At 62.8% G+C, this 14573-nt stretch overlaps 5 protein-coding genes across 5 annotated transcripts; all 5 read left to right on the top strand.

Annotated features, from left to right (window-relative positions):
• Positions 1–511: 511 nt before the first annotated feature.
• Positions 512–1888, top strand: LMXM_05_1180 (conserved hypothetical protein; the record flags this gene model as incomplete). Its single annotated transcript, XM_003871959.1, has 1 exon — positions 512–1888. One exon carries the CDS (start codon positions 512–514, stop codon positions 1886–1888), a length of 1377 nt encoding a protein of 458 aa, XP_003872008.1.
• A 594-nt stretch (positions 1889–2482) lies between these two features.
• On the top strand, positions 2483–3232 carry LMXM_05_1170 (putative elongation of very long chain fatty acids protein; the record flags this gene model as incomplete). Its single annotated transcript, XM_003871958.1, has 1 exon — positions 2483–3232. The coding sequence occupies one exon, from the start codon at positions 2483–2485 to the stop codon at positions 3230–3232; it is 750 nt and encodes a 249-aa protein (XP_003872007.1).
• Positions 3233–5502: 2270 nt separating this feature from the next.
• LMXM_05_1160 (hypothetical protein, unknown function) lies at positions 5503–8070 on the top strand (the record flags this gene model as incomplete). Its single annotated transcript, XM_003871957.1, has 1 exon — positions 5503–8070. The coding sequence occupies one exon, from the start codon at positions 5503–5505 to the stop codon at positions 8068–8070; it is 2568 nt and encodes an 855-aa protein (XP_003872006.1).
• Positions 8071–8741: 671 nt separating this feature from the next.
• Positions 8742–9815, top strand: LMXM_05_1140 (vacuolar ATPase subunit-like protein; the record flags this gene model as incomplete). The annotated part of the gene is made up of 1 exon (XM_003871956.1): positions 8742–9815. One exon carries the CDS (start codon positions 8742–8744, stop codon positions 9813–9815), a length of 1074 nt encoding a protein of 357 aa, XP_003872005.1.
• Positions 9816–10372: 557 nt separating this feature from the next.
• On the top strand, positions 10373–12058 carry LMXM_05_1130 (conserved hypothetical protein; the record flags this gene model as incomplete). The annotated part of the gene is made up of 1 exon (XM_003871955.1): positions 10373–12058. One exon carries the CDS (start codon positions 10373–10375, stop codon positions 12056–12058), a length of 1686 nt encoding a protein of 561 aa, XP_003872004.1.
• Between the last annotated feature and the right edge of the window lie 2515 nt (positions 12059–14573).

Here is a 14573-nt window from a genome sequence, read left to right as displayed (position 1 = left end):
GCTATGGGCACGCACAACAACACCGCCGCGCGTGATGGCCCCTTCCCTCTTTTTACCTTCCGCCCTGGTATTCGTCCTTTTCTCGAAAGCGGTGCGGCCTGGCATCAGCGTCCTGTTTTCCTGTCGCACAGCGCACATTGTGGTGCACGCCATCACAGTGTGCTTGCGTGTGTGTGTGTGTGTGTGTGTGTTCGCGGTTTGCCCTCTTCGCTCCAGCTGTTACTGTTTCTTGCTGATTTGCGTTGTAGTGTGCGTCCGGCTCTCCGACCGCAGAGACATCATTCCCTCTGTATCAGCCTCTCTTACTTCCTTGCAGATGCGTCGATCAGCACTGCGCGGCGCGGCCCGCGGAAACGACAATGGCGCGATTTGCCGCCGCTACCGTGACACCAGTCTGTGCGTCATGACGTCCCTCACACCATCAATGCAGGGCGGCGGGAGCACCTCTCTCATCGCCTCTTCTTCCTCTCTCTCGTGTCCGCCTCGCCTCTCGGCGTGCTATGCCACCGCCATGCACATGTCGGCACGCCACCGTCTAACGAACGCCAGCATCCTCTCGAACATCAAGAGTATGGCGGATGAAAAGGACGACTTGACGAGCAAGCTGGTGTACCTGCGGCGTCGGCAGGAGGACGCCATCGCGTTCGCAGTGAAGGAGAAGGAGATCCTCGCAGAGAAGGCGAAGCGGCAGCTGGCCGTGGAAGAGGAGAAGCTGAAGGTGGAGGCGCGCATAGAGGCGCTTATCTCCGAGGCGGCACAGCTCGGCGGCCCGGCGGCAGCGCAGCGCATGCGAGATGAGATCGCGAAGGACAAGAGCCGCTACGTTCGCTCTGTCGACGCCTTTGGCGACAAAACGGTGCGGCTGCAGCACACCTTCGCCGGCCTCGCAGATAACCGCATTATCCACTGGTGGGAGTACGCGTACTGGAACTATATCCGCTACTTCTTCACGCAGGAACTCCTCATCGCCAAGGACCGCTTCGGCAACAAGTTCACCGTGACGTGGCAATTCCTGAAGGGGCGTGAGGAGCAGCGCCGCATGTACCGCAAGGACTCCAATAAGAAGCATCAACCGTACGGCGCGCTCGCGACGGATGAGCGGCTGTGGGAGCGATGGATGCGTGGCCACCGCGGTGACCCGCCGAGCGTGGCCGAGGAGGAACATCTCCGCGACTACAAGAAGCAGTTCTTCGGCGCGATGGTGCTGGAAGACGAGGAGGTCGAGGACGCGCTGATGCGGCTGATGGCACACATGAACCGCGCCTCGCAGACCTTTCAAGAGCTGGATGAAGACCAGGTGTACGGCGACGCCCTTCGCGCTGCGAAGCCGCTGCGTGAGACGGAGCGCAAGCCCGGTGAGGAGATGTCGGCGCGTCAGAAGCAGAAGGGCGCGACGTGGACGCTGGGCTTCGCCCGTGGCGACCTCTTCTACAACGAGGAAGAAACCCAGGTGATGCGAACGGAGATGGGCCACCTTTTCCGTAACATGGAGTGGCAGGAGCTGGAGTACAAGCGGCAGGTGCGCATGAACAAGCAGCAGCCACCGCACGGCAAGCCGCCAGAGGGGACGACAGACCCGAACACGCCAGACGGCGACCCGATGAACCACTACTGGGAGCGCACTGACTTGGGCATTCCGTACCACGACGCCGTCCCCGACCTCACGACACCGGAGCTGGAGCGTATGCGTATCGAGTCGGACCAGTTAGAGGACGAGCGGCTCGCAATCCGAAAGGAGCTGGGGCTCACGGACCTGGGGGACATCCGCGAAGGGCGCGAGCCCATCAAGCGTGATCATGCCCCATTCCAGCCGCCACCAGTGTCTCAGCGGTGGAAGCCAAAATGCTGGGAGGAGTCGTGGGGCACTGGGAGCGGTATGAAGTACTGAAGCCCGTACATCTCTGGTGGGGCATGGGCAGGTGTGGATGTGTAATGATGTTTCATCGTTGCGCGTGTATGTGCTGAGGATGTGTAGAGGCGGGGGGAGGGGCGATCCAATTGTGTGCGGCTGTACGGAGGGCCACCTGCTCCCCCGAACATCCTCTGCCCCAACCCCTATTCTCTACGTGTATGTGTGTGTGGTGGACTTCAGCATGTATTGCCCAAATATGAACATCTGCATCCCTGCTCCCCGCCGCTTCGGCGCGGCGTTGCGGCCCACTCGCACGTGTATGTGTGCATACGGCTGTTTGCATTCATGCACTCGCGTGTACACATCGCCAAAGTCCCCGATGCCCCTGGAGAGAGAACGCAGCAGCAGCACCCACTCCTTACGCGCCATGTATAGCCCTCATCACTTCTCTCTCGCTCCCTCCCCACACACAAGTCTGCATACACGTCCATCACACGGCAGCGGCACCCAATACTCGTTGTCCCCACCCCCATCCTACAAGCCGACTGGAACACACGCACAAGCACGCAAGACGTCCCCCCCCCTCCTCCTCCTCCCCCTTTCTCTGTATATCAGTGCTCTGTCGAGAAGATGAAGTTCGCCGACGCCGTGCAGTGCATCGGGAAGGGGTCCCTCTGCTTCTACCCAGAGTTCAACGCCTTCGTGAGCTACCCCGTGTTGATTGGGTGCCACACTAGCTACCTCGTCGTCATCCTCTTTCTCTACAAGTTTATGGAGGGGCGCACGGCGTACGTGCTAAAATACCCCATGATGCTGTACAACACGGTACAGGTGGCGCTGTCGTTGGCAATGGCGATCAACCTCGGTCAGTTCCTCGTCTACGGTGTCTTCAACTTGAACGGGCGCTTCACCGGCACCATCGAGTGCTGGATCTTTGTTCACTACGTCACAAAGTTTCTCGACATGTTCGACACGTACTTCATCGTGTTGCGCAAGAAGGACGAGCAGCTGTCCTTCCTGCACATCTACCACCACTTGACGATCGGCTTCATCTGGGGCCTGCTGTTGCATCACGGCGTCGCGAACGGCACCGCCTTCTTCGGCGCGTGGATTAACTCCACCGTCCACGCTCTCATGTACTTCCACTACCTGTACACCTCTCTCGGCTACACGAACCCGCTCAAGAAGTATCTGACGCAGGTGCAGATGATCCAATTTTCGCTTTGTATCCTGCACGCGGTGCTGGCCGTCGTGGCGCACTCGCCAATCCCGAAACAGTGGGCAGTGCTGCAGCTGTGCTACCACTTGACCCTGCTGTACCTCTTCATGCAGTTCTACCGAAAGAGCATGCGAAAGTCGAAGCGCAAGACGAAGGCGTAGGGCGACGTCCGGAGACGGTGCGAGAAGGGGGAGGGAGAGGGGGAGAGCGCAGCGCAAACGCATAACGAACGGCCCGTTATGCTGGTGTCGTTGCTTCTTCCGAGCTTCGTGCGGAAGCAACGGTGCACGTCTGCCACGCTGGCCCCCTCCGGCCACGAGCATCCACCCCGGGAAATGGCCTCCGCCACCCCCCTCCTCCTCCCCCGATTTTCCTCGTGAGTTCCTGTGTTTTAATTTTTAACGAGCGTATGGTGGTGTCTCCACCATCGCCTCACTCACTCTCTTGTCGCTGCAGGGGGGGGGTGAAGGGAGGGGACCAGCGTGACCTCGATCACTGCCACTGCACACATCCTTGGACGCACAGACACGCAGACACGAACATTCCCATGTACACATACTCCCCAAGAGGCGACTGTGGCTATCCCCCATCTCCACATCCGTTCCTGCTGCAGTGAGTCGCTGCTCCCTGTCACACCCTCCTCCTTGCGCCATCTCAGTAGCTAGCGGATGACGTTCACCACAGAGCCACCTCCACTCACGAGAGGGTTGCTGGTGGGGCGTGGGGGAGGGGGAGTAAGCCGCTCCACTGGTCCCCTCCATCGCGGCACGGCCGCTGCTGGAGCCGTGTATGGGTGCTCAGCTGAAAGGACGACCTCTCAAAGGCCCCACCACGCACACGCTCCTATCGCTCCCTACTGTCTGTATCCTCTACCTGGTCCACACGCGCACACGCATACAAACATGAGCGAGCACGCAGGGCTGGCGCACAGGCGGCAGACACTCACGTACCCCGTCGTGGCGCCCTCTTCACCCCATCCCATCCCCTCTTCTCTCTTACTTCTCACTTGCTCGGCGTAGCTACGCACATAGCTGGATGTCACGCTTTGCTGAGCACCTGGTGGACATGGCCTCGGGGTACGGCGATGGCACCATCCAGGGCCTCAAGGCCATCTCCCGCGCCCTCGTCGAGGAGGACGAGGACATCTTGATGATTCTCCTCGTCCTCGGCGTTCCAACTCTCCTGGCTATGTGGGCCATCTCCCGCTGCATCGATCGTGCCCATAGCCGCGTCCGCTACGCCTCCGAGTATCGCGCCGTGGACAGCAACGACTACGTCACATCAAGCAGCAGCTCGTCCGATGGCAGTTGCAGCAGCGATGACGATGTGGGTGGCAATGCGATACACCAGGGTAACCGCCGTTCATGGTACCGACCGACCATGGATGAGGTGGCGCAGGCGGCGCAGCAGCTGACGGAGCAGGAGAAGATGCGCCGTCGTCGTAACCGACGCTTAGCGGCGCGGAACGGACACGGTGGAGACGCGTCAGCGCAGACCGCCCTGGATGGAGAAACGGTGGGCAAGGACTAAGAACGCATGCACAGAGCGCAGTCTGTCCGTGTGTGTGCACTGGGTGTACGTGGCATCTGCAGCGAAGGCTCGGCAGACACCGTCGGCGCCCTTGCATCGGTGTGTTCCAGTATACGTATCACTTTGTGTCCGTACTCTCCCCCCACCCCACCCCTCTCCTCCTCCATTCATCTTCTAGTACGAGGCTGGCATAGACGCCTACAGCGTGCGTGCGTGCTGCGCCAGTGGCCTGCCGCCACCACCCCTGCCTGTGCCGCCCCTCGTCTGCTTACTGCCCTCCTCGGCAACCCCGAAGTGAACACATCCACACGTTTAGATGAGCGCCCACATCGTTTTGCGGAGACTACACAGTGACTTCAACACACCCGTTCGCACGTCTTCAAGTGGCGCAGACGCGCCGCCCCCCGAGATGCCAGCCGCGTACAGTGCAGGGCCTTTCCTCTCTCCTTGTACCCCTTTCCATTCCCGGCATCACCACCACCGTCACCACTCCCCCTCCACCGCTCTACCCCGCCTTTTATCATCCAACGTAGCGCGTAAAAGACGTGAGGTGGCTGCGTTGTGTGCTGTGCCTCTGCCTTCCACCCCCTCCACGCTCGGCAAGCCCGGCACACAGGCGCTCACTCGATCTCCCTCTCCCTGCTGTTGCCAGCGGTTCCCATCACCACCTCACGGCTACCCACCCCTCCACGTTACGCCAATCACAGACTCGTGTACTTGTGCGAGCATACATGCTGTCCTGTCCTGCGCGTTCCACCAACACTGCCCCATACCCTTCACCCACCCTCTGCTGAGCATTGCCAGACAGCTGCTCTCGCGCTCAGTTCTCTTGTGGCTTCCCTTTCCTCTCTCCCCCCTCCTCTCCTCGCTGTATCGACCCAGCGGCGGCATCATCAGCGCCATGCATGTCTCACTCGAACGGCGCAACATCTACGAGCTGGGGGAGGTGCACTCGCGCACCTATGGCCTCAAGGCGGCCGAAATCCCCACCACGGTGAAGCTGAACCTCAGCCACAACCATCTCCGTAACCTGCAGAGGCCCTTCGCGCACTCCAACCAAGGCGACGTTCGTGTTGCTGCTGATACCGATACGGCTGTGTCTTCGTCTTTAGGCACGGCATCGGCCGGTGCGTCGCACTTGTCGCTTGAGGAGGAGAGCAGCGCCCTGCGCCCCTTCACCTCCCTCACACATCTCCTGGTCAACCACAATCAGTTGTGCAGCTTGGTGGGGCTGTGCGGCGCAGCGGATACGCTGACCGTTCTTATCGCCACGCACAACGCGCTCACCTCAGTGGATGGCATGCAGACGTGCAGGCGATTGACGTACGTGGACCTCTCCTACAACTCCATTGAGTCGCTGCAGGGGCTTCCGCTGATGCTCGTGGCGCCGTCTTGGGAAGCTGCCTCTGGGAATAGCCCGACCGCCTATAATGTTCTTCATAAAGTGGCCTCGGAGAGCGCAGCCGAGCTCTCGCACATGGGGGCATCCGCCTTGGAAGGTGCCGCCCTAGCTGCACAGCTGATGGCTGGTGGCACGGCGGCGAAGGAAGACGTCGAACTCATCTTTGAGAGCGTCGACGGTGGCGACAACGAAAGCCATACACCCATCCCCACCGCGTCTATCCCCATCAGCCTCCAGTCCTCGGTGGGTACAGAAACACAGCAGCAGCCCTCGGGCCGGTCTCTGGGACGTGCTCGCAGCCTCGCGGCGCGTCCGTCGCTTAGCGCCGGCGCGTCGGCCGCCACTGGGGCGCATGCATCCTCTCAACCGGTAGCAGCATCTGCCGCGGCGGATGCCTCTCCACTGTTGCCTGGTGCCAAGTCAGGCTCTGGCAACATAGACAGCAACAAGGTCGGCGTCGTGCTCATCCTTTCGCACAACCGCCTGCGTGGGCGTTCTCTGTCGGGGATGGTGTGGGTAGGGTCGGCAGACGCTGAAAGGGCCGCTGCGCAGGGTGGAACGGGCTCGTCAACGCACCTTTTTCTGCGCCCGTGGTGCACGGCTCTGACGCACCTGGACCTGTCGCACAACTACATCGAAGACACTCGTGATGTTCGCCGGCTCTTCACTCCGATACCCTGGCCTTCCTCCCCTTCCCCTTCCTCCGCTGCCGCCGTCACGTGTGCCCCGGCACTGGCCCGCTTGCGGTGCCTCGATATCAGCGGCAACCCATTCTTGGTGAACGGATCGCTGGCGGATGAGCTCGCGAGGTCAATGAGGACGGCCGTGGGGAACGACGACAGGTCTGTGGTGTCGTCTGTGCAGTTTCGCTTGAACTACGCCTCCCGCACGCTGAGTGCCGCGCTCCGGGGACCCTCTCCTTCGGCGAGTGCAGTCGGCTTTCCGAGCCTGGCCGCTGCACAACGTGCCATGGATGCCCTTCTCACCTCCCTCGCCGACCGCTGGCAGTGCACCGCGCCATCGTCGTCGGCGCCGGCCACCACGTCGATGTTCTCTCTCTTCTCCCCCGCAGACGCCCGCGCTGCGGTGGAGAAGGCACCGCAACCGTGTACCGTTCACTTGCGTGGCGGCGAGCTTACTGTGCTCGCCGCAGCGCTCCAACAGCGCGGTGCTCGCCTGGGCGAGATGCTGGAGGTGCCAGCGTTGGCGCCAGGCCTTTATGCGAAGCGCGCTGCCGCGTCGCCAACGCCGAACACAGCAGGTAGCGGTCACAGCCCGCCTCCCTCTGGCCACTCACGCAACGGCGGCGACGCACACACGGCTGTGGCGATGGCCGCAGATGCAGACGCCCCCCGTGCCATCTTTCTCACGCCACCGCCTCGATGGACCCGCGATACTTCCATCGGTGTGGACGCCAGCGTCTTGAGTGGCGGGGGTGCCCCATCGCCGCCAGCGGCGCAGCAGCCGACGACACGGATGGCTCCGTCCTCAGCGCCGCCCACGCCACCGAGAGCGGCAACTGTGGAAGCACCACAGGACGCCCCGAGCACCTCCAGCAGCAGCAGCCGAGCGGAAACATCGACGGTGGGATACCGGCTTTACCAGGGTCGGGGCCATCAACGGCAGCCGGGGCCTGTCGTTGACAAGAGTGCCGAGAACACTGGAGCTGCCGTGGCGCACCTTGATGTCACCGCCGGCAGTGGCGCGGCAGCAGTCTCGCACACCTCAACGGTGTCACTCTCTGCAGATGCGGTGGAGCTGCAGCTCCTGCACGCTGAGGTTGTCGAGCTGCGCCGTCGCCATCGCGAACTGCAGCGCCAAACGCATGACCAGACGCGCGTGCTGCAGCGCCAAGAGGCCACGATACGAGAGCTGAAGAAGGCAGCAGCACTCGCGCAGCAGGAGGCACAAGCTGAGTTGAGCAAGGCGCAGCTCGAGATCCAGCGGCTGCATCAACGGGTGCAGATACTGAACGACTTAGCGGCACAGGCGGCGCCGCCTCAGCCGACTTCTGTGTCGCCAACTTTGTCTGTGCCGCTGCAGTTGCCGCCCTCGGGCAACTTGTGAGCCTGTCGCGGTGCGCACATGGCACTGAGTGGGGGGGTCCGATCATGGTGTACGCGGAGATGGGAAGGAGCACGACGGCTGCCCATCGCTGCCCGTCGCCTCTACGCCCTACCCGTTTCCACACTCCCCATATCCCAACCGATGGCTTTTGTGCGCAGCGGTCCTCTCTCTCCTTCTCTCGGTGCACCCCCATCCAGCACCTAAGGCCATGTGTAGCTGCAGCCCCACGACTACTACGCACACGTAGATACGCCGCCGTGCATCCGATATGGCGTACAGATGTGCGTGTCCTGTGGGCTTGGAGGACAGACTACAGGATGGTCGCGTCTCTACAGGGGGGGACCAACGCCGACCTCTGCCTCTGCTTCTGCTTCTCTCCGTGCATGCTCTCCACTTCTGTCGGACCCCTCATCATCCTCATCACCACCATCCCGTTGCACATGCACACACTCACCCAACATGGGCATGGCACCACCTGCACACCGTCTCCCTCCCTCTCTTAGCATCTCTCCCTACGCCACCTACGTACCCCCTCTACTATACCCACAGATTAGCGGTTCCTCGCCGGCGTCGTCCACCCTCTGACGCCCTCATCCTCCCCCCTCCCCCCTCTTCTGCGTAGGCCACGGAGGTCGGAAAGGACACCAACGCACACGGCTGTGTTCGGAAAAATGGGACGCACTATGATGGACTACAACGTGCACGAGGGCCACCTCGAGGCTGTGGTGCACGGCTACCGCGACGCCCTTCTCCGCGTCGACGAGTACAACAACCTCTGCCAGTGCGACAACCTCGGTGACATGAAGAGCCAGCTGCAGATCACCGACTATGGCAACTTTCTTCAGCAGGAGGGGACGCTGACCTCGCGCATCATCGTCGATCGTGCGCAGGAGGTGCTCCTAAAGCAGTTCAAAGAGCTGCGTTCCTGGGCGGAGCCGCCGCTGTGTCAGTTTCTCGACTTTATCAGCTGCGAGTACATGCTGTCGAACGTGCTGAAGCTGATCGTGGCGAAGCGCAGCGGCCGCGCCAACCTCGAGCTGCTAACCAAGTGCCACCCCCTCGGCGTCTTCCCGGAGATGCCAACGCTGATCGCCGCCTCGGACGTGCAGGAGATGTTCGAGGTGGTGCTCATCGACAGTCCGGTGGGCCGCTTTTTCAGCGCCGAGGGCGGCTTCGAGCGCGACTTGGATGAGCTCTCGGTGGAGTACATCCGCGGCCTTCTCATGAAGAACTACTACGAGCAGTTCTACGACTTCTGCTACAACCTCGGCGGCGAGACGCGCGAGGTGATGTGCCCGCTGCTGGACGCCGAGGCGGACCGCATGGTCCTCACCTTTACTCTGAACACGCTTGGCATGCGAGAGATCACGCCGGTGGACCGCCGCAAGGTCTTCCCGAGCATCGGCTCCCTCGTCGACATCCACGATGACATTGCGGAGAGCGAGAACGAGGAGCAGCTGCGCGACCGCCTACGTCGCTTCGCGACTTACTTTGAGCTGCTCGACGAGAGCAGCCGGGCAGTGGACTCGGGGTCCAAGAAGTCGCTGGAGCGGCGTTTCGTCGAGATGTCGGTGGTCATGTACAACGATGCCATGACGCGGCAGTTTCAGTACGGCGTCTTTTACGCCTACGTGAAGCTGAAGGAGCTGGAGATCAACAACCTTCAGTGGATCGCCGACTGCGTCGTGCAGCAGATGCGCAACCGCCTGCACGAGTACGTGAGCACGGTGCCGTACGCTCAGTAAAGAAGAGGCACTGCTAACTCCCCCACACCCGCCTCCGTGTGCATCGCACCCGCACCTCTGTGAGGGTGTGTGTGGGAGGAGGGGGGTGTTTGTTCCAGGAGAACTCTGCGAGCTTCTCCCTTTGCACGTCTTCCTCTTGCCTTTCCCTGTCTCGCCGCCCCCCCCCCCTCTTGCGCGGCGATGGCAGTGACGGTGGTTTGTGCTGCGGTGAACTGTCGCGGTTAGGTTGATGTCCGTGTCGACGCCTTTCCCCAGGCCTGTTCGTTGCTGCCGCACGGTCTCTCTCCATGTCTGTCTCGGTGATGACGGCGCCAGCGTGTGCGCCTCCCTGTCGTGTGTGTGTCTTGTTGATCCTCGCCCGTTAAGCAGAACAGGGAAGAGGCACCAATACGGGGAGCGGCACGCGCGCCCTACTCCCCTCCCTCTGCGTCGCCCTCCCCGTGTGAGCTTGTTGGATGGGTGCGCTGTGCGTGCAGTCGCTTGTACCGACTCATGCAGCTGAAGAGCCGCAGCGCGCGAGAGACGATGAGGCAGTGGGGGCGGCAGAGCTGGTCGTCATGGAATGCCATCGTGTATCCAGTCCACCCACCCCACGCCCCCGGCCTCCCCCCCTCCACATCCTCCGCTATCTCCTCCTCCATACGCGTAAGAGCGATGGAGCGGCACCACCACCAGCGCACACTCGCCCCTCTCACTTCGTTAGCTTCGCCACCACCGTCACGCACACAATCATGAAGTCATTCTTTTCCAAAATCACGTCGAAGCTGAAGACGAGGCGGAAGCCGCTGGCGCCGTGCGACTGCTCCGACTTCATAGAGGCCGCGCCAGCACAGCCATCCCTGACGCACCTGCGCGGCGTCGTCGCGGCCCGTCACTTTCATGGCGCCTCGCCGCCGGTCTCCGACATGGAGAAAGCGCGGCGCGACTTCGTCGTTCGCAGTACCGTGTTCGATCTGCAGTACCGGTGCGGTGCCGGTGGGCGGTGCACATGCACTGGCGCGCCGGCGTGTCGCTTCCCACAGTGCTTCACTATGCGGCCAGTGACGAAGGGGGCCGAGGTGCTGGCGGAGCGCCAGGTGTACGAGGTCGAGGACGCCCCGACGCCGGAGATACGTGCCTTGGTGGCCCTGGCTGCCGAAGAGAAGCTCGAAGAGGTGGTGAAGGGCATCCAGCACACCGTCGACGCGCACCTGAAGGCGGCTGCTCGTGGGCGCGGCCTTGAGGCACGCTTTATCATTGACGGCTCCGACGGTCATGAGTTCACGCCGGCCACGCCGAAGACCGGCGCCGACAGCGTCCACGCCGGCACCAACCCGCTCCGCGAGGACGAAGATCTGCGGGAGGAGATCACCTCCCTGTACCTCTGGCGCGCTGCCCTGCTGGTCAACCTGCGCCGCGACGAGCAGGCCGTGTCCTCGCTGCTCAACCTTGCCTTTGCGGTGGAGCAGAAGGACCGCACGCGGCTCTACGGCGCCGCCGCTGCGTGGGCAGTGCTGAACGACATGGAGATCGTCTACTACCGAAGCCTTGTCAAGAGTTGCAAGCCCTTCGATCATGCCGTGCACTTCGCGACGGAGCGGCCGCTGCTGCTGGCACGCGTGTTCGAGGCGACCAGAGGCGACGACTACCACACGGACTACTGCACCCACGTCGTCTTCTCCAAGGAGGTGACGGCGGCGGTGACTCGGGCGCAGACGGCGCAGATGCACGGCGACTTCACCGAGGACCCCATGCGCAGCCTATGTCTGCCGCTCACCATGCCGTATTACCGCTTTCGCGTGGACGAAGAGTTCTGGAAGCGCTTCTACGCGCTGCTCTGCATGCCGCCGGTGCCTCCGCCAACGCCGGAGGAGACGAAGGCGCAGGCGATCGACCCAGCTGCGGAGCTTGGCCTGACGCCCAACTACATCCTCGACGCCGTGGGCCGCAGCATGATGCTGCACCACCTCGTCACGTTCGCCGACGTGCGCGACAAAGAGATTGACACCGGCGTCGTTGTGGATCGCGTGAAGGAGATGAAGCTTCTCGACCTGCAGCCGCACCCGTCCGACTACGCCCCGGTACTGACCACTAGCGAGATGCACGTCGCGGTGACCCGGATGAAGGAGCTGCTCGTCGTTGTCCGCTCCTTCGAAGCCAAAGAGCAGGAGCGGCTCTCCGGCGCAGCGGCGCAGCAACGTCTGCAGCGTGCGCAGAGCGGCAACGACGCAGCCCCACCAGTACCGTCGCCCATAGAAAAGTAAGGGGAGAGGCGGTGAGGGCAGCGGCGATGCCTCACTCTCGCTCGCCACCTGGCTGCGGGAGCGGCTTTGTGTGTGTGTGTGCAGGTGTGCACCGACAGACCCACGCGTATAGTGCCCAGTAACAAGAAAACGCGTGAATTCCAGCGGGGACGTGTCGGAAGCCTTCGCCGCCGCGTCCGCGCCAACATCACGGCGACGCCCCCCCCCCTCCTCTCGGCGGCCAAACGACGGAAGACGCGGACACCCCACGCCCACCACCACCCATATGCGCCCTCACCGCTCCACTACCCGCACACGCCTTTCTGCCGCCACCAAACGGACGCCCGCCTGGACACCCGGCCACGCCACGCCTTTCGGTCGCGGGGGGCGGCCGCGCCCTGGGCCCGGGGCGCGGCCCTCCCCTGGGCGCCAAACCACCCCCCACCACCACCTGACCGGCCCGCGAGCGCCTGGCCCACACCGCCAAGGCCATGGAGGGGGCCCGAGGCGCCACCCCGTGCCCGAATGGTCCCCGGCGCAGGCTTCGGGGAATAGCCCAGGTATCGCCACACCGTTTGGACCGCTGTACGTCTGGCTGGTCGCACCATGTCCGCCTTGAGGCCCCCCCGATCTGCACCAGACGGTGGGCCACTGCTCCGCGTACGAGGGCCAGCTTCGGGTCCGGGTCGGCTTCCTTGGGCGCACCCCCCGCCACCCCACCTTATTCCCGACCGCTGGCTCAGCCGGTGCCGCCAGCGTCGAACCGTCCTGCCTGCTGAGGGCGGGATGCCACCGGGTACGTGTGGCGGCCGATTCGGAATTCCCGCCGCTCATGAGCTGGTGCGCCATCTGCCGTGCGCTGCCGACCATTCCGGTGATTCCTTGGTGTTCATATGGGTGTCGTCCAATCACCATACAACGGCAAGGGGATATCAGCGCGCTGTGGATCGTTGCGTACCTGGAGACAATTTGGCGACGCCTTTCAGCTCCTCCTCGCGGCGCTCAGCCATGACTTGTCACCGGGTCCCTCCAGCGGGATGCCCTCCTCGCCGTCAGGCCCGCCGCCCTTCATAAGAGGGGAGGGGTTTTCGCCCTGTGGGGGGGGGGGCATCTGTTCGGTTTTGTTGTTACAAAAGAGTCCACCGTTGGTGTGCACGGAAGTCTCGCTTCCCCGGCCCGCCTTTTCGTTGTGGCCCTGTGAAAGAGCGGGGCGCGAGCGGCATGGGTGCGGTCTTGGGGGGGGGGGTCGTCGTATCGATTCATCTGATGTCTCTGCGAATACATAGATCAGCATGAGAAGCCCCCGCCGTCATCGCTGAAGCGTTGTTGTGCCACGCACTTGGCGAAGGTCAGAAGGCCGTCGTGGGGCGATCCTCGAGAAGGTCTTGCGTACGTCCCGCCCCCACAAGGACAGACGGAGGGGAAGCCGAAAGTACGCAGTCGTGCGTTGCTGCGAGTCCTACCCCATGCTGGGATACCGGCTAGCCAGCGATGTCGCGTGTGCAGGGGTGAGCAGCCGCTTCTCTCCTCAGTGCTGACGTGGCGGGACAGTCCTCCTCCGGTCAGGTCGTCCGTGAGCGTGGCCAGTCGTCTGCTTGTGCCACAAAGCTGTGTTGGCATGCGCACTCTAGCAGGGGAAAATGCAGCTCCGCGACGTGTCGTCTTCCCGCGTGGCACGCTACCACCCCGGTGAGCATCTAATTATCCTGTCCTGTCCCTCTCCGGGCCACCCGGTGGGCAGCCCTGTCTTCAGAGTTCTTTGAGGGCTCGTGCGGCTGGTGCTGCTCCTCGGCGCGGAGAGGGGTTTGCCAGGATCTTCTTCGGCCCGTTCAGTGCCTCTGCTGCATAATCCGCCCTTCACTTCTCAAGCAGTCTAAGACGACGTTTGCATTCGCCTGTTGCCGGACCTCGGTGCACCCGACATGCTTGACTGCGGCGGTCTCTGTCGGGGTGGTGACGGGTGAGGCGATGCGCCTAAACACTCGCTCTGTTCACCTGGCGTATTGTCTGCAGAAAGAGAGGGGAGGAGAGACTGTACGGAGTAAGAGGGGTGTGGGCATTGCAGCTGCCATGCTGTGCGAGCAGAGGAGAGGATAGACGCCAGAGGTCATTCAAGCTGAGGGGGTGGGGCTGTTGGATCATGAGAGCGCACACATCGCGGCCCTGTCCCTGGACCCTAAGGAGACGGCATGACGCGTTTTACCGACGGCTTCTACTTGCCACCCTCTAAAATCCCAGCAGCGTGTGAGAGCGACCTCGGACTTCTCACGTCACCACCCCGCGGAGATTCGGAAGCACGGGTTGGCGGAGTTGTTGGCACCCGCCCCCCCCCCTCCTCCCTCGCCCCGATCCTTGACGCCCAGCCGAGTGGAGAATGATGAACCGAATGTCTCGCCTTTTGCAGAGATGTGACAGCTGAGCGCGCACACAAGCGCACGCCTGCACGCAGAGAGCGCGGGTGTGCCGTGTGGGTGTGCCGGCGTGATGCACATGTACCGCGCTCGTCAAAGAACGAAGTCAAGCAAGGCGGTGGGGG

Source organism: Leishmania mexicana, chromosome 5 (assembly GCF_000234665.1).
Source record: "Leishmania mexicana MHOM/GT/2001/U1103 complete genome, chromosome 5".
NCBI lineage: Eukaryota > Euglenozoa > Kinetoplastea > Trypanosomatida > Trypanosomatidae > Leishmania > Leishmania mexicana.
This window is presented reverse-complemented; position numbering and strand designations above follow the sequence as displayed.